This window comes from Colletotrichum chrysophilum, assembly GCF_026319265.1.
Source record: "Colletotrichum chrysophilum strain AFK26 chromosome Unknown scaffold_247, whole genome shotgun sequence".
In the NCBI taxonomy this organism is placed as follows: domain Eukaryota; kingdom Fungi; phylum Ascomycota; class Sordariomycetes; order Glomerellales; family Glomerellaceae; genus Colletotrichum; species Colletotrichum chrysophilum.
In genome coordinates, this window is record NW_026517534.1 from 22,183 (window position 1) to 39,870 (window position 17,688).

General features: G+C 54.1%; 5 protein-coding genes across 5 annotated transcripts; 3 read left to right on the forward strand and 2 right to left on the reverse strand.

The window, feature by feature from the left end:
- Positions 1 to 360: 360 nt before the first annotated feature.
- Positions 361 to 1,705, forward strand: COL26b_013684 (uncharacterized protein; the record flags this gene model as incomplete). Its single annotated transcript, XM_053186278.1, has 4 exons — positions 361 to 409; positions 536 to 810; positions 885 to 1,265; positions 1,334 to 1,705. The coding sequence occupies 4 exons, from the start codon at positions 361 to 363 to the stop codon at positions 1,703 to 1,705; spliced, it is 1,077 nt and encodes a 358-aa protein (XP_053029776.1).
- A 2,133-nt stretch (positions 1,706 to 3,838) lies between these two features.
- Positions 3,839 to 5,648, forward strand: COL26b_013685 (uncharacterized protein; the record flags this gene model as incomplete). The annotated part of the gene is made up of 3 exons (XM_053186279.1): positions 3,839 to 4,348; positions 4,433 to 4,920; positions 4,973 to 5,648. 3 exons carry the CDS (start codon positions 3,839 to 3,841, stop codon positions 5,646 to 5,648), a joined length of 1,674 nt encoding a protein of 557 aa, XP_053029777.1.
- Positions 5,649 to 8,813: 3,165 nt separating this feature from the next.
- On the forward strand, positions 8,814 to 9,344 carry COL26b_013686 (uncharacterized protein; the record flags this gene model as incomplete). The annotated part of the gene is made up of 1 exon (XM_053186280.1): positions 8,814 to 9,344. One exon carries the CDS (start codon positions 8,814 to 8,816, stop codon positions 9,342 to 9,344), a length of 531 nt encoding a protein of 176 aa, XP_053029778.1.
- A 1,968-nt stretch (positions 9,345 to 11,312) lies between these two features.
- Positions 11,313 to 11,832, reverse strand: COL26b_013687 (uncharacterized protein; the record flags this gene model as incomplete). Its single annotated transcript, XM_053186281.1, has 2 exons — positions 11,313 to 11,726; positions 11,782 to 11,832. The coding sequence occupies 2 exons, from the start codon at positions 11,830 to 11,832 to the stop codon at positions 11,313 to 11,315; spliced, it is 465 nt and encodes a 154-aa protein (XP_053029779.1).
- Positions 11,833 to 12,764: 932 nt separating this feature from the next.
- Positions 12,765 to 14,945, reverse strand: COL26b_013688 (uncharacterized protein; the record flags this gene model as incomplete). Its single annotated transcript, XM_053186282.1, has 2 exons — positions 12,765 to 14,503; positions 14,558 to 14,945. The coding sequence occupies 2 exons, from the start codon at positions 14,943 to 14,945 to the stop codon at positions 12,765 to 12,767; spliced, it is 2,127 nt and encodes a 708-aa protein (XP_053029780.1).
- Between the last annotated feature and the right edge of the window lie 2,743 nt (positions 14,946 to 17,688).

The following is a 17,688-nucleotide window of genomic DNA, read 5'->3' on the forward strand; positions in this document are numbered from 1 at the left end:
AGCGTGTTGTTTCGAAAGCGGTTGGGCCAGCTTTGCGAAACTCCAGACCGCCGAAAGACAAGATGGCATTCGGCATCTTTGGGTGACGGAGTTCAGACCGGCTTGATCTTGTGGTCTGCAGCTGTTTTCAACCTGCCAAAAGATACCGGGAAGGGAAGGAGCCGCCGATGTTAAAAGAGACCCTTCATCGCCCATGGTCTTGAAGTAGGAGGAGCTCTGTACTGCGCTGTCATTTTCCTACATCATCATAAACGTCTCTGCGTCATTCTGAAGCTTCTACAACATTAATTGAACTCTGGAAGACTCAATCATTTTCTAGAAATCTTTTAGGTTCTCTTCAAGCCATAAAATCCCACAAAAATGTCCGGAGAGAAGCTCAACGTTGCCGTCGCCGGCCTTGGTCGCATGGGTATGTCTCGCCCCGCATTCCCCCGAGCCCGTGAGCTCAAAGGAGCTACCACAGCTTCGGCGAAGCGGAAGCTCATGGGCTCAGATCGAGCCGATGTGAGCTGTTCTCGCTAACACCGGTCAACAGGATTGCGACACGCCAGGCACTTTGCGACCCTGACACCCAAGGCCAACCTCATCGCCGTCAGCTCACCAGTGCAGGCCGAGCTCGATGCCGCCGTCGCAGAGTTCGGTCCTTTGAGGACGTACCTTGACTACGATGAGATGCTTCGCAAGGAGTCGACGCTGCAGGCCGTCATCGTTGCGAGCGCGACCACGGTGCACGCCGAGCAGGCCATCAAGGCCATTGAGAAGGGCCTGCACGTTCTGTGCGAGAAGCCCCTTAGCACAAACGTCGATATCGTATGTTCATCTTCCCATTCACCATCGTTATCCATGTGATATGAGCTCCGCGTTGCTGACCGTCGACGTAACAGTCGCAATCCGTCGTTGACGCCTACGAGAAGTCGCTCGTCAAGAACCCCAACCAGAAGGTCATTTGCGGATTCTCCCGTAGATTCGATGCCTCCTACCGCGACGCCTACCAGAGAGTTGCCCGCGGTGATGTAGGCACACCATCCGTCTTCCGCTCCCAGACCTGCGACAAGCTCGACCCCTCAGGGTTCTTCGTCGACTACGCTGAGTTCAGCGGTGGTATCTTCGTCGACTGCTCTATCCACGACATCGACCTGGCCTTGTGGTTCTTTGGCGAAGACAGCGTCGTCAAGAGCGTTTCCGCCATTGGTATCACTGCCGTGCAGGAGGGTCTGAGGAAGCACAACGACAGAGACAACGCCGTTGCAGTTGTCGAGTTCTACGTAAGCAGCCCACCTGATACAGTTTTCTACACTTGTAGATCAATCAACTAACAAAACGCGAACAATAGGGCGGCAAGATCGCGCAACTGTTCTGCTCCCGCATGATGGCCGCCGGCCAGGAGGACACGACCGAGATCTTTGGCACGAGCGGCAAGATCGCCGTCAACACGCAGCCGCAGCTCAACCTCGTCAACCTGTACGAGCCCACGGGCATCCGCCGCGAGATCCCGCCCGACTACTACGGCCGCTTCCGCGAGGCCTTCATCACCGAGGCCAACGAGTTCACCGCGTGCTGCCTAAACAACACCGCGCCGCCCATGAAGCTCGTCGGCGCCGTCAACGCCGTCAAGATCGGCTGCGCGCTGCAGGAGAGTCTGATCACGGGCAAGAAGATCGACTTTGACGAGTCGGGCAAGCGCATCGAGAGTGCGCGCTTGTAGGCGGTGTTATATATATGCAGCCAAGCAGGTGGCAGGCGCGGAGATGTTAACTCATGATGAATAGGGAAAATGTCTACGATGATGAAATTTTAGAGATCACCCCTGGTTCTCTGCATGTCCTAGATGCGTGGGGGTTTTCCGATGTAGTCACGAGGCTCTTTGTAGACACGTTAGAGTAGAAAAACAACGTGTTTCGTCGTCATAATCTGCCCCTGTCACGATGGTCCGGACAGTTTCCGTGGTCACATGGTGCATGTTTGATCCAAACGTGCGCCCGGTCATTCGTTTCTTTCTTCTTCGCTGCTGTTCCTGCGCGTTCTACTGCGTATTCGCAGCGATGCAATCTTATCGCAGCTGGGTCCGCTCGTTAATGACGTAGGCGCCAGGTCCCCGGTCGAATGGACTGCGGTGACACGGGTCAAGACGGGTCACTAAAAAGATGAGGCTTAGATGGGTCGGCGCAAATGATCCCATCGCCGACGCACGCCCTGGTCAATTGTGATGCCGTCGTTGTGGCCCCATCATTCAACAGATCACTCAGCCAATTGTGTGTATCATGTAAGTCAGACGATGTTGTTTTTTGGTTCTTTTGCTGACTGTTCATCCCCCTGTTCCGCAAAGGGTAAATCGGGAAATTACCTATTCGGGAGGGCGGTTTACGCGGGCGGGATCGGAGGAGGGATTGTCCTTGGCTGGGGACTCGTTCCTGATTCTGTGGAATTCCCTGATGAGCTTGTGCATTGCGACGGGGAGTTGCAATGGGGGAAAATACTCCTAGCAAAACTGCATATCACTTCTCCAGCTGATCGCGTCTGAAGTTGACCGCGGGTGACCTATTTTGCTGCCAGTTGTCAATGGGATTTCCCTTCCTTTTGTGTAGAGGGAGTACATTGAAGATGCCTGTCGTCGGACCTTGAATCCCGCGGGTTATGCCAATCAATGCCTAGATCGGGACATAACGCACTAGCGAATTCCGAGGGATATGGGCTTGGCCTTTGGGGGGCCTGGCTGCGCTATTCACATAATGTGACAATTCAACCTCCGGAATCTCTACGCCGGCACGGGACTCCATCCCGATTCACCCCGGCCCCAGACAACGGTCAAGAATAACGAGAATGGGGCCCATGTCGTCATAGCAGATTCATAAAGATACCACAATCGTCAGCCCCAGGAACCAGATTTCCCCCAGGCTTTTTCGGGGCGCGATTGATTCAACAACCACGCACTGCGCGGGCTATCTTTGATCCTCCCCTTGTTCCGCCGAGTGAACGCTGCGCCCAGAGCATCCCCAAGGCCAACCAACCACATGCCCTTGTCCGGGTCCTCGGCGTCTCAGAAGTTCAGTGGGAAAATGGCTAAGAATGGCCGCTAGTGTGACAACGGACCGGGGTACAGACAGAAAAGCGCAGGCCTTCGCCGATGGGTTCCCAAAGAGGAATCACGTCGGCTACAAGTCCGCTGTCATGACGCCCAGCCGCAGCTAAACTCGCCGGTGGGCAGCCCAGCCCAACCAGCCAACCAGACACCCCTGTTATGGTGGCTCGCTTTAACCCTCTCTGCTCACCACGTTCAGACCGAAGAGTCGTGCTCTGCTCTCGTTCCCTTTTCCCGTAGCAATGTCTCTTTCGCCGATGGTTGGCGAAGGTTTTGGTTGGTCTCCACACTTTGGTGTCTTCCCCGTGGGGGAGGATGCAGTCGACAAGGACCGTGTTCCACTCTGCCGGTGGGGAGGGTTAATGCTGGTGCCCGTCCGTCCATACGTAGTGTACTCTTCGCCGGGAAATGACAGAAGCATGGCACGAACTGCCTTCGCGCCCTCACTTGCGTTGCCCCCCTAGTCTGTAAACGGATGGGTCCCGTCTATAGCCCAGAAATCCTGTTCTTGGTATCCCCCTCTTGGTTGTCCATTTGACCACTCAACACCAAGTCTTGAACTCAACTATATATAAGAGCCGCTCTGCTTCGTCTCACCTGACATTTGGGTTTCGTCTCATTCTAAGCACGCTCCCTCTCCCCCATTCATTCCTTCAACCTTGAGCACAACCTCCTGTGGTGTAACCCTATCGACACCATCCCATCCTGATCATCACCACCACATACACCCCCTCAAGTGCCACGACATCGACGACGATCATGTCGACCAGCCCAGACTCACAGACCCTTAAAAAGGTCAAGAGCATCGACAACGCCCACGGCGAGCACGTCGAGGACTTCATCGACACCGTCGAGATCAGCCTCACCCCCGCCGAGGATGTCTCATACGGCCGGGGCGGCGTCCGCGGCCTGTTCGACTCGCCCTTCGTCGGCGGCGCCGCCCTGCTGGCCTCCCTCGGAGGCTTCAGCTTTGGCTACGACCAGGGCGTCATCTCCATCATCAACGTGATGGAGCAGTTCCACGCAGTCTACCCTGACGCCGCCACGCCTTTTGGCAAGGGCTTCATGACTGGCATGCTCGAGTTCGGCGCCTTCCTTGGATGTCTGTTCATGCCCACCCTTGCCGATAAGATCTCCCGTAAGAGGGCTTTGACTGTCGTCGTGGGTATCTTCAACATTGGAGCCATCATGCAGACCGCGGCTCCGTCGTATGGTGTCTTGGTCGCTGGCCGAACAATCGGCGGTATCGGTGTCGGAACTCTGGCTATGGTGAGTTGAGCCCCTTTCATCAAAACACCAAGACCACTCATCGTGAGATTCAACAACACACAAGGCTAACACTTCACTCAACAGGGCTCACCAATCTACATCTCCGAAATCGCCCCACCGAATCTGCGAGGCACCCTCCTCGTCCTCGAGTCCATCTCCATCGTCGCCGGCGTCGTCATCAGCTTCTTCATCACCTACGGCACCCGCCACATGGCCGGTGAAGTCTCCTTCCGCCTGCCCCTCGGTCTGCAGATGGTCTGCTCCACCCTCCTCGGCATCGGCATCCACTTCTATCCCTACTCCCCGCGTTGGCTCGCTCTCGTCAACCGACCTCAGGAGGCTCTCCAGTCCCTCACCCGTCTCCGCCGCCTCCCTGCCGACGACCACCGCGTCCAGGCCGAGCACCGCGGCATCATCTCCGAAGTCGAGGTCCAGAAGATCATGCAGGAGCGCAACCACCCGGGCAAGAGCTTCCTCGCTCTCGAGTTTGCTGGCTGGTGCGATCTCTTCAGCAAGAAGTTGTGGCGCCGCACTGCCGTTGCCGTCGGTATCGCCTTCTTCCAGCAGTTTAGGTATGCAAAACAAGCACTACAAATCAACTCCCCTTACTAACAGATATCCTAGCGGCATCAACGCCTTCATCTACTACGCACCCACCCTCTTCCAATCGCTGGGCCAGTCCGAGGAGATGTCCCTCATCATGTCCGGCGTCTTCAACATCCTCCAGCTCGTCGCCGTCGCCGCGTGCTTCTTCATCATCGACAAGGTCGGCCGCCGCCCGCTCGCCATCTTCGGCGGCATCGGCGGCGGCACCGCCTGGGCCATCATGGCCATCCTCACGGGCGTCTACTCCAAGGACTGGGCCGCCAACCCCGCCGCCGGCTGGGGCGCCGTCGCCATGGCCTTCCTCTTCGTGCTCCTCTACGGCATCTCCTACTCGCCGCTCGGCTGGATCCTCGCCGCCGAGGTGTACCCCAACTCGCACCGCTCCAAGGGCGTCGCGCTCGGCACCGCGACCGTCTGGCTGTGCAACTTCATCGTCGGCGTCGCGACCCCGCCCATGATCGACCAGCTCGGCTTCGGCACGTACGTCTTCTTCGGCGCGTGGTGCTTCCTCGCCTCCGTGTGGGCGTTCTACCTGGTCCCGGAGACTAAGGGCAAGACGCTCGAGCAGATGGACGAGGTGTTCCACGACACGTCGGCGCAGGAGGAGAAGGAGATCATTAGGCAGCAGATTGCGGCGCGGCACGGGCAGACGCTGGGCGCGGGAGGCATGGAGAGCACCAAGCTCAATGTTTGAGTCATAAGCGATTATCATTATCAGGGCATGTGTGCGGGATGGATATTTTCAGGGGTTGGCGTTGGTGTTTGATTACAGAGTACGGCTTGTACCAATAGCGACGGCATGATTACGGGATATGAATCAAAGATACCACTTTTCCAAAGGAATCTCTATCTTCAAGGTTGTGAAGTTTGACGATACCACGTGTGCTAGACTCAATGCAGGTCACTCGGGATGAAGTTGACTGCTGCATCCATCCCGCATTCCCCGGACATACGGATGTCCATTGCTACTCGACCTACTGAAGCGGTCAGCCGTCATAAGGTGCTTTACGGAGAGTTTACTTGTCCGTATGCATGCAGGCCCAGCTGTCAAATTTAGACGAATCTACCACGTAGATGCCGATAGAATGGAAAAGGAGGGGGGCTGAAAGAACCCGAGTCAGTTGATTGCAGACTTTGGGAGGCTTTCCATGTGCCGCGTCCTGTGGCCCATGGCAAGCAAGGGCTTAGGACACGAGCGTAGCCAACAAGACTCTACGGAATTACAACGCCAAGGGCTAAACATACGCAACAGCCCCAGTACAGCGCTCCCCCAGGCGCCGCTTACAACGCGCCAGTCGTCATTGGTAAAAACTGAAACGCTGCAGCTGAGGCGACTTCGGGTCCAGCATGTGTCCTCTTAGCTGAATTTCCTCTTTCGGTAGGCGTCGCCGATGGCGGGGCGGCCGGATCGACGCGCCCGCCCGCTCCCCATCTTCCCCTCATCTCCTCCACACGACAACTCTCCATCAATGCAATATCAACGCGGGGCGAGTGCGGGCGCGCCGAGTAATGGCCGAAGGAACCCCAAGGACTTACACGCGTATGCCTCCCCTGATTCCCCAGATAACCCGCAAAATCTTGTCAGATGTGCCATTCTTCACGACCTGAACATGGGGTGGGAGATAAGATGACATTTTTGCGGGGATAGACTTTGCGTGATGTCTTACCTACGGGGCCTCGAGGTGCTGCGAAGGATTTGACTAGCGGAACATGTTGCTACACTTGATTCTCGGACCAGCCGCTGTCCTTCCAGAGTCATCTGGAAAGAGAAAGATCCGTACGTCGAATATGATGCTTCTCGGACTTGCCGCAGCATGCCTCCATCGCAGGGTCAGACCTTACGAGACGCGGATGTGCCGAATCTGTGAACGAATTCAGCGTTATTACACATGATCATCGAAGTGGTCATGGTCTCTTTTGTCCTCATCTTACGCACTCTAGGCTCTAGACGATCAGGGCATTGTATGGCACCGAAGTCGAAAATCTCCAGATGCGTGTGGCCATCGAGGCCGGAAAGGGTTTCTTGCGCGGAAAGCCATTGAGCAGCAGCGAGCAGGAGGTGAGCGAGAAATCACAGACGCCTAAGTCTCCTTTGGCGTTATGATTGCGAAAGGCTAAGCGGTGATGCTTGTGTAGTTCACCAGAGTTGGCGAAGCCACAAACGCTCCCGCCGCGATTCAAAGTAATGGCCGATTTGTTCTACGGCGATGCGGCAACCGAAATCTTCGACGCGAAGGCCACCGGCGGCCCGAAAATACTGTGCTGGTAAACAGGCTAGACATTCAGACTTTGCGGTCAGAGAGCTGACAGCGGTTTGAGGATGCGTCTACGCTTGAGGCAGATAGACTTGCTCATCGAGAGGAGCGTTCAGGTCACGCAGGGCTCTGCACTATGAGCTGTTCACAGGAGGCTCGGCTATTCACCCAGGCGACACAACAAATTCACATTGTACCGGATTGCTGCGATGCAGAAGGGGGCTGAATTGATTGCATCTCACTCGGCCAAGCCGCCAATCAGGCGCAAAGGCGCAGGAGTGTCGGGTCTGGGTGTAGGAGATACGGCGCTGTGCCGCATATGTCCGTGCCGACAGTGGCCCCACCCTCACGGTCCCGGCCGAGAATGGATCCCACCCTCCCGAGAGTCGGTACCTGCGTCTGGCCAGCCGATCCGGCAGCGGCCGGGGGCCACTTCCATCGGGGCGAGAGCAGTGTGCCGAGGACACGCAAAAAGCAGGTCCGGCACCGATTTGCCGCTCCACACGGCATGAACGGCAGACTCCACCAAACCCCCCAAGATTTTTTGCCGACCGGGGGACAAAGCAGGATTGGATGTCATGCAACCGCAAAAGCAAGTTTTTTCGGGGTTACCCGACCAACCCCATCATCAGCGATGCAGAAAGCCTTTCTCGCCCTGCATGCATGCACACGCGAACGCGGTGCTCTGTACTCGCATCCCGTCGGTAGGTAGTCAGCCGGCTCTCGCTCACTGCACTGCCCGACAACGCCGCTGGGAGCCGGTCAGGCAGCTGAATCCCAAGCCCAGGGAGAACAAAAAGGTCTCAGATGACAGGCCGTCTGTTCTTTTTCTCAGGGGAAAGAATCCGCTGATTGGCGGTGCCGTCTATTGGCCTCCATACTCGACACGAGCCGGCGCAGTCCACGGGGACCGAACTGGCTGATCAAATGGACGACAAAGACCTGGCAAGCGGTGGGATAGACATGGCCCTTCTTCTATTCGTACCAAGAGACTAGACAAGCCGGTGGTGGCACGGCGACGTACCCCGGTTGCCGGGCAGCCGTGGCTGTGTCAACTCACCACCACACAAAAAAACGACGCGGTGGCACCGTTGGCAGGCCTCTCTAGACGCGGCGTCCCCACAACACGCCATTACGGGGGATCGACTGACACGCTAAAGACCGAAATCTCCCAATCACCAACACAGATATTAATAGGCAAAGGAGGGAAAACTGGGGCTGCGGAACGGCTTGAGGCTTGAAGGCTTGTGGGCTTGCCGGGGGAAGCGGCTTTCACACGTCAGACTGGAGACAGGAGGATCCAACAGGAGCTCGACGGCTTTTCGTGTTGATCAAAATAATGGGGAACTAAATAAGGGGATGTGCTATGCGAACGGACTCGCCTGACCAGGGCGAAACTTGGTAAAAAGAAACGAAGAAGAAAAGAAGAGTCCTTTCAATCAAAACCTCCTCCACCCCCTCTGTGTCGGCCGCACTGTTCTCCTCCTCTCATCACCCACTCACTCATAATCCACAGTCGCTGTCCAGCTTCACGCGCCTCCTCAACACCACAAACTCACCATCACGAGTCTAATCTTTTAATCAATCAAACCAAACCGCCCAAAATGTCCACCTCCGCCGTCGCAACCGCCACCTCCTCCGGCGCCGCCGCGACCTCCACCGCGATCTGCTCCTCCAACCTCTACGACACCCCCATCCAGGACTCCAACTGCGCGATGCCCTACGGCGGCAACCACACCGACATCATGAAGGCCTGCTGCAAGGACGCCGACGTCGTCAGCTACTACGACAACTGCGGCATCTACTGCCTCGCCATCGACCAGACCGTCGCCGAACTCACAAAGTGCCTCTTCGACAACGGCGCCCCCGACACCGGCGTCTTCTGCCGCGGCAACGTCAGCTCCTCCGCCACTGCCACCGGCAACTCGAACCCCCCGGCCTCCGCCGGCGCCAGCATCGTCGCGAGCGGCGGCGGCAGCAGGGCGAGCGCGAGTGGCAGCGGCTCCAGCAGCAGCTCCAGCAGCTCTGCGAACGCTGCGCCCGGGGTGTATGCCCCCGCTGGCGTGAGCACCCTGGGCATGACTATTGGCGCCCTGCTGCTCTCTGCTGCTACCTTTGGCGCTCTGCAAATTTGAGATGGTCTGCGATAGGATTCTTAGGGGGTGCCTGGGGTTATGACCCACAGGCGGGGGACAAATATGCATGCATGATCATGCACACACGGCCGATTTAATGATTCAATCACGACGCTCCTTTTATTACCACAGTATTTATGAGTATCCTTCTTCCCTTCTAAATTTTCTCCTTCGCAGTTTCCCGCCTAGAGGTATGCTCTTTTCGTTACTATATAACTTTAACGGGGAAATATTCGAAGGCTAGGATAGTTCAGAATTTCCCCGTTAGAGTTATACAGTAGTTAAAAAGGTATACCTCTGGGCGGCAAACTACGAAGGAGAAAAGTTAGAAGGGAAGAAGGATTCATCACCACATCGGTCGGATACGGGTGATATTTGGAAACTGGGACCCTGGCAGGAGAAAAAGCATTGCGATATCCATTCTGCGTTAGGCATTATTACCTGGCCTCTATGTACTTCGACTAAATAATTCAATTACAAAGAAGCATTCAGTGCCAAGTCAGGCTGCCTGCGAGTATTGCTTTTCATTTCGCATTGTACTGACGCCCCCTGTCCATGATGCAAGTCCAGCCGGGAAACTTTGGGCATCAAAGAGACATACGGATACTCGCTGCCCAATAATGATCAAATCTCTCCGAGACTCGGCAGCCTCGCATTTGTCATTCACTACCACCATTCTCGGATAAGGGCGTGGTTTTAATTGTTGACATCCTCCAAATGCGTCAAACCATGATCGATAAGGAATCTCTCTAGAAGTCTTCAACTCCTCATGTGGTGGTGCAAGCCATCAATCTGCAGTCGCCATAGGGAACCCTTTTATCAGGTATTGTTTCGTCTGACATTTGCTGGGAATCAGCATTCAAGAGTTCCATCAACATTGAATTGAGCGTTTTACCAATCGTGAGCGGTGATAATGGCGTGCTTGCTAACACCATTCAATGTCGCTCACTGCCGGTTGTTCACAGTACTTGAGTCGGATTGACGGTACAGCATGAAAGTAAGTGGTCAGCTTCCCGATGTGTTGGTTAGCAGAGGATGGTTTTGACTTGTCTTCAAGAAAAAAAGGCGTCTCGAATTTGATTTCGATAATGGAAAGTACAGTCAACTGATTTGGCAATCACCCTACACATCCAACTCTCATGCAGAATATCTCCTACATCAACCCCTTCTACAGCATCCAATCACACTGAAAAGCAACAAGCGTAACATTGGAATCACAAATCATCGTAACTTGCACGACAGATTTTCCAGCCATACCCGAAGGGTGAACCTCCGCGACTCAGTGTCACAGGAAGGGGTTCAACAGTTGAAGGTCTGGAGAGAGAAGCTTCGTGGGATGGAGAAGAACAGTCAAAGTTCGGGACGGACGCTTGTAACTGTATGTGAGTGGCATTCTCGACGCTATCAGAATAAGGGGTGGCATCGAGGCCAGAGTTCAATGATTTTTGTGTCGTTAAAATGAATGTATGTTGCTCGTTGAAATATAGGAGATACGAAGCAGCCAGGGTTGTTTACAATGAATACGTGTAATCGAAGAGTTTTCAAGACGTGTCATTGCCTGAATCAACCCAAACATTTCAGGAATCTCGGCAGCCATCCCTACTCTCTTTGTAAATGAGTGTGTGAACGAGCAAACCCAGCGCGAGTCACACCCTGGTATCTCAGTCCAGGCCTCTCGCTACCATGGTAAAGTTCCCGACTCTCTGCATCAGCCTTACTGATGAGGTGCGACTGCTTGCTGACGCAGCTGATCCCGTCAATTACTTGCGTCAAGGCCGGTAATGTATGCCGAATCAACACGAGTCTTGTCGAAGAACGACGTTCCAGTCGGTAGGGTGGAATGCTTGACCACTGAGGGGATCTCCCCTGCACACCTCAAGCACACGCGATGCACCATCGGCGATGGAGGAGTACGAAGAAAGTGTCTTCTGGCCTCGGGCCTGTTCATTTCAGAGCGTCAGTAACTACTTAGACCATGTTGGAGTTGCTGGACTCAATGCTTACGTCATTGCACCACCAGATTGCAGCTCTCCAGGAGCAACTGACACGGCCGCAGTTTCCGGGACCAGCGCCATTAGAGGGCCGTCCTCCGACGCCCCGGAGATAGCCAATTCCGGCGAAGAATCTGTCACGTTCAGCGGCGCCAAAGTTGCCGCAGAACACTTGAGTGCCTGAAAAGTCGGTTCGCTTTTGCAAAGCTGCGGACTGCTCAATGGTCGAGTTGAGGAGTTCCTCGTAGTCGGGGTTGATCTCATGAAGCTTGTCGACGACTTCTTCGACCGTGCCGTTCAGAACTATGGTTGGGCCACCCGGGGTAGCCTGGACCTCCCATTCTGGGACGTAAACTTCATATCCCGGGATGGGGGCTTCGAGGACTGATGCCTAGATAGTTCGTGGTCAGTCTGACTTCCGAAGCGTTCGAGTAGAAGATACTCACCTCAACGGCCAGAAAGGCAGGCAATAACGCAGCTAGGTGGAAGGCGCGCATATTGAAGAGCTCTGCGAAGATGATTGAAGAGAATGGATCGAGAGTGAGTGAAACTGGACTGAATGTCTTGCTGGTAGAACAAAGAAGTCAACTTCCAGGGAAAATGGCCCCTTATTTATAGTTGATCACAGGTTGACGAGTCGAGCATAGAGCCTGTCTACATCTTCATCGTTCAGCCTGGCAACATCTGTGTCCAAGAAACCAAGGTCGCCTCGGCTGCGAACTGCCCCCATGCCCTGTATCAAGGCCTTGCGCCGCAATTCCGCACTCGGGCGTCGGCTCGGGCCCACCTGAACTGCAAAGATGAATGGATAGTTTCGCGGGCAATGATGAGGCCACGACGAAGTGTGGATTGGCGGCGGAGACATTTGCCATCAATGGAAAGGCGTATTGGCTTGACAAGAGTTCTGAATACTGACTAAATTGGGGGCTTAATCCAAAGTATGTTCGTCTTGGTTGTCTATCACACTAGCTGGGCGAACGAGCCTATGTCCATGGATGGCGCAGTGATCACACTCTTGCATGAAATTGCAGAAGAAGACGTAAGCGTTCAGCTATGTGTAGATATCTTGAGGGAGCTTCATAAACCACCCTGTCAGAGAGTGCACAGTAGGAAATGTACAGCAAGAGCACATCGGGGAGTGTTTCGTGCATTGAAAGGATCACAAAGTAGTTATGCTTTAGTCCACAGTGGACGACAAAAAAGTGTCGATCAACGCACTAAACAAATTCTTAATTGCCAACGGGGTGGAGGTAGATTTCGACAAGGCTTTACCATTCGATTGTAGCAGAAGCGTAGTTCTCATTGATGAATATACCATAAGTATTTTGTATTAATGCTTATCAGAAGTGACTAACATAGGGCATTATCTTCATACTAGACTCCTTATTTTGTTGGCCTTTACATTGGGACCTGGGGTTCTGCACACCAATCACAGCGGGGGTGCGTTCGGGTCCTCCATACATTGATCGATCCGCATAATCTGCTTACCGGTAGCTTTGGCCTGCTTGATGAACTCGGGGAAGTACTCCACCGTCGAGTTGTACGAAAAGTGCATGACTACTAAGTTGCCCCCCTTCGCAACATCAGAGTTGAACGCGTCCACCTGCTTCTCAGGCGTGCTTGTCTCAGCCCACAGCCAATCCTGGACATCAACGCTCCAGTTAATGAGATAGGCTGGCTTCTCTGACCCCGAGGCGGCTGCCCAGCGCTGACGCATACGCGCGCCTTCCACGCCGTAAGGTGGGCGGAAGTAATTGGACTTCTCGCCGAAAATGTTGTTCATTACTCTGTAGTCCTCGTTGTATTCCCAGTCGATCGCAGCGTTACTCGGAAGCTCTTCCATCCTCGGGTGCGTGTACGAGTGAAGCGCAATTTGGTGGCCTTCGCTTTTCAGTTGCTTGTAGAGGGCGGCCATGCCAGTGGAGTCGTCTTCGAGCACCGCGCCGAGAGCGAAAAATGTCACCTTGATGCCCGCGTCGCGAATGATCTGCGCCAGCCTGGCAGAGTACCTTGGGTTCCCGTCATCGATGCCGAATGCAAACGAGTTGGGCCTTGTGCAGGAAAAGACGAGTGTTCCCGAAGGAAGCTTTGACGGTATGCTCACGCCAGAGGGGATGGAAGGGACAATCTCGACCTTGGTCAGGACAAAGGGCTCAGTGCTGTACACACTTCTGATGGCAACGCTGCTGACACGCTGCAGGTTGATGTTGAAATGCGAAATAGGAATGTAAATATCGCTACCAGTCGCGTACAGGCCGGCTTCAAGACTGTCCCTCGTCTCAGGGTATGGTGCCACACCTGAGTTGCATTGAGAATTGTGCTGCTGCAGCGCCACGGAGAATTTTGTGTGACCCGAGTATGCAATGTGCAAGTAAGAGCCGCTGTAGCCGCGCAAGTCTCGACAACCGTTGCTAAGTAGTGACGTGAAGGCGTAATCGGAGGCTGGAGCACTGATGGTGAGACGACTGGAGCCCCAGGAGAGGTTCATGTCTTCGCCACCATGCCAGAAACCAAGTGAGTTCGTGCTCGAGCTGCTGAAAGTGTCGATGACAAGCGCAGAGGCGGTTGCGGCTGGTGCCGGGACAGTCGATGTTGGTCCTGCTGGGCTAGTGGCCGTGGGAACGACCCAACCACTCGGGGTACTTCCGCAATACAGTGATAGTGGGCCCAAGGTGATCGCGTTGCTGGGCGCCGAGAGAACGATTGATCTCAGCTTGCTCAAATTGAGCCCGCTGAATTTAGAGAAGGGGAAACTGTAAAGCTTCTCTGTTCCGTCAAAGGTCCAACCCAATTGAGCTGTCGTTTGAATGGACGTTGCCGTAATCGCACCGTCGCAAGTCGTCTTTGAAGTCAACTCGATTTTGAACGTCGTGCCGGCGGGGGCTTTGATCCAGACCGATACACCGCCGTACGTTGTAGCATCTACACATCCGACTTGCGAAAAGAAGTAGGCATCGGTAGACTTTGGCGTCAGAGTGATGTGGTTGTTGCTGACGATTCTGGATTGCATGGTATCATCGTCACCCGTCGGCAGCAGGAGAGCGTTGTATCCGAGGAAGTCAAGGCGTGACTGTGATGCCCAATCATCCACCAGAAGCGGCGAACATGAAGCGGTTGATATAGCTGTGGATAGAGTCGATGTAGAAGTGACTTGGGCAGGTGTAGAGGCTAGGACGTATGATTAGCATCAACAACACGAGAAATGAGTTGACTCGTACTCACTAGTCAAGGTTGTTGGCGTCTGGCCGCAAACGAACGAGACCTTGTCAAGTTGCCATTGCTCCGTAGACGAAAATGACTCGATGACAATAGAGACGGCCGCGTTGAGGTTCGCTCCAGTAAAGCTACTCAAAGGGATGCGCAGCGTCTGCCATCCGCCAGTAAGGCTCGTGACACGATAAGATGTCTTCGTGTTAGTCGTTGCCGAGCAGCTAGTAGCCGTCGAGAGCTGGACTGTGAACGCTGCGCCCGCAACGGGTGCCTTGATCTCAAGCTGTGCATGAGAGTACGAGTCGGTCTGCAGCGCCTGGCAAGGGAACGTTTCGTAGAAGTAAGCTCCACTCTGGGGTGTGAAGCTCAGGATACCATCAGACGCGGAGATGCTGGCCATGCTACCATCGTCTATTGAGGTCAGTGAATTGCGGGGTTCGAAAAATAGTCCGCGTACTAACCTGACGTCCACGAGCCGAGATTGTTTCGGTTTGTCGACAATGAGTTGGACAAATCATCCACCAGGAGGTCTGCTGTGCACGCAGCAGCGACAGCCATTGCACCGCATGCCGCCGCCAACAGACATTGCGCCTTCAAGTGCACCATCTTTCCAAGTTGAGGCTCTGATTGTGAGGGTGGTTGACTTGGCAAGCCCAAAAGTCTCGCCGACCGACGGGAACCGTTCGTCCTATATGTGAGTGAGATCACGACATGTTTACCTGGAAAATAGAGATTTGCGCCATACTCTTGGCAATGGAACGACGTGGGCGTCGCTAATGCAGTCCCCTCGGAGCCGCTAGAAAACATCGACATACAATACTGGGGCCGCTGCAACGGCAATTGGCCTCCTGGCTCCTTCCGCACTTGGCGTTCGTCAAAGGTTGCCTTTGGGTCGATTCAGCTCAAGCCAAGATCTCGTGTTCAGTCCGATGTCACCTTAGCGCAAAGGGGCGAGCATGCTGACATCAGCCACAACGCTGCACGTATAAGACGAGAAGTAATCCGAGTGGCATTTCCCCGCGATATTTCAATAGTTCCTGCAGGCCAAGCGTGAGCTATCTGAGCAGGAATGGAACATTGGGTCCTCTCTTGTAAGCATGCCACGTTTGTGGCCCTTCGTTGTTTCCTCGACTACGAGCCTCTTAGATCTCCATGATGCCACGCGTGGGCTTGTGTCGCGAAAAGAATACCATAAGTATCGCTTGGCAATTGCTCCTTGTGCCACGACAGATTTAGTCCCTTAAAACACTACATGCATATCCAAAGATGCTCAACCTCTATGAAACGCCCAAGGCAGAAATTGCTCGCCGATTGAGATGGAAGCTTCTATAGGTCAGCTTTAATTATCACTGTCGCACGTCGATTTGATTAAGTCAAAGGTGATCAGTAATTAGGCATCATCATCACAAGTCGTGCCTTTCATGGTGCGGCGCATAGGAGCAAAAGAGCTGCCAAAAGCCGATCACGGAGGCTGAATAACTGCAAGATCCCTATTCGATCGTCATCGGTCAGGCTGGGTCAGATATTACACTGGAATCAGAAACTCCATTGTAAATATCCGAAGGCTCACATCAATTGTAGTGATGAAGTTTATAGGATGATTGAGCCTGATGTCCTGTCGTAGCCCGATGATGAAGCGGGAAATCGCGCAGAGAACGGCGCTGTAAGCCAGACATTCGAGCTCGAATGACATTTGTAATCCTTGGTTTGGTACCGAATCTTGAGAGACAGTTCAAACAATACTTTCCAACTTGCGCGAACCTGCTTCGGCCTGCTTTTGCTCTCAGCTCGTGACTGATACTGGAGACAAGGGGACGCAAAAATTAACAAACAAAAATGATGAAGCTCGGGTATCGTATCCGTGATTGACTCAAGCTTATGTAAGAAGCAAAGTCGTCGTCTTTCCAACGAGCAGCAGAGGCAACGAGTTTAGGCTGGAGCGCTGCTTCCGAGGTCATCTCGCTTAACGGCTGTGCCGCAGGTTGGGCAAGAGGGGGCTTTTCTGAAATTTTAGTCGAGTTCCGTTCCCAGAGAGGTCTCATCAATAGCACTTGCTTGTTCGAAAAGCAGCTTAGTGCTGATATTGCGCCCGAAACGCGGTTTCTTGAGCCGAATCGACGCGACTATTAACCTGTCGCAAAAAGCTTCGACACCGCTGAGCCACCGAAGGCGTTCACATTGAGCTGGCAATCCGAATCGCAGTTGGTTAATTCATGTGTCACGAGGCATTTAGAACCAACACAGCCCTGTGGTGTTGGCATGTTTAGTGCGGCACAGCGGCTAGCGGCCCGACTGAGCAAGGGTTCTTCGCCCGGAATGCGTCTCTTTTTTCCTTCTCGGGCGAGGGCACGATCATATGAACTGGACTGCGCGATGAGATTGGCTTGATCGTTGCCAAGCTTTGGGTTGCCGCAAGCCCGGTTGGTTCTTTAATTTTCATGCTTAAATCTACAGCTTAAAAAGACAATGTCCTGCTTCCCTCTGCAGAAACCTTTCTCCGCTCATCTCGACATCTCAGTGTTCATCCAAATACTCACAGAAACACAGAGAGCACTGACGATTTCGCGCCCAAGTCGCCCAGCATGCCGTCCGCTACCTCGACACAGCTTTCTCAATATGTATTCAGCAATGTTGGACCCATGACCACTGTTTGGACACCGCCAGCATCGTGTGCCACGCCGTCGCCCCAGCTCTATATCGCATACAACGACTCTGGCCTCGTATGGCCCCAATGGGCTCAAAAATGCGAAACCCGTAATTATGGAGACTGCTACCCTTCTGGCAAGGCCATTGACACTGCATGGTCTTCCGCCTTCAGTGCCAGCAACCTCGCCAATGCAGGGACCATCTACTACTTTTCACCAGCAAGCGCTTGCCCACAGGGTTACACGACTGCCGGGGTGGCCGCCAAGAACGGTGCTGGAGATGTCAGCTCCTCTGGTGCGTTTGTGCCTCCGGTCGTCACCGACCCTTGGTACCGGGATATGCTGTCATCGAACCCACCAAACAATGTTTTGATGGAGGCCATCGGGGATGGGGAAACGGCTGTTGTATGCTGTCCCGAGTAAGTGCTCTCCTCCCTGTGATCAGGAGAGCCGTTTTGATTATCTAACATCGAGCCAAGGGGATACACAGCAGACGTC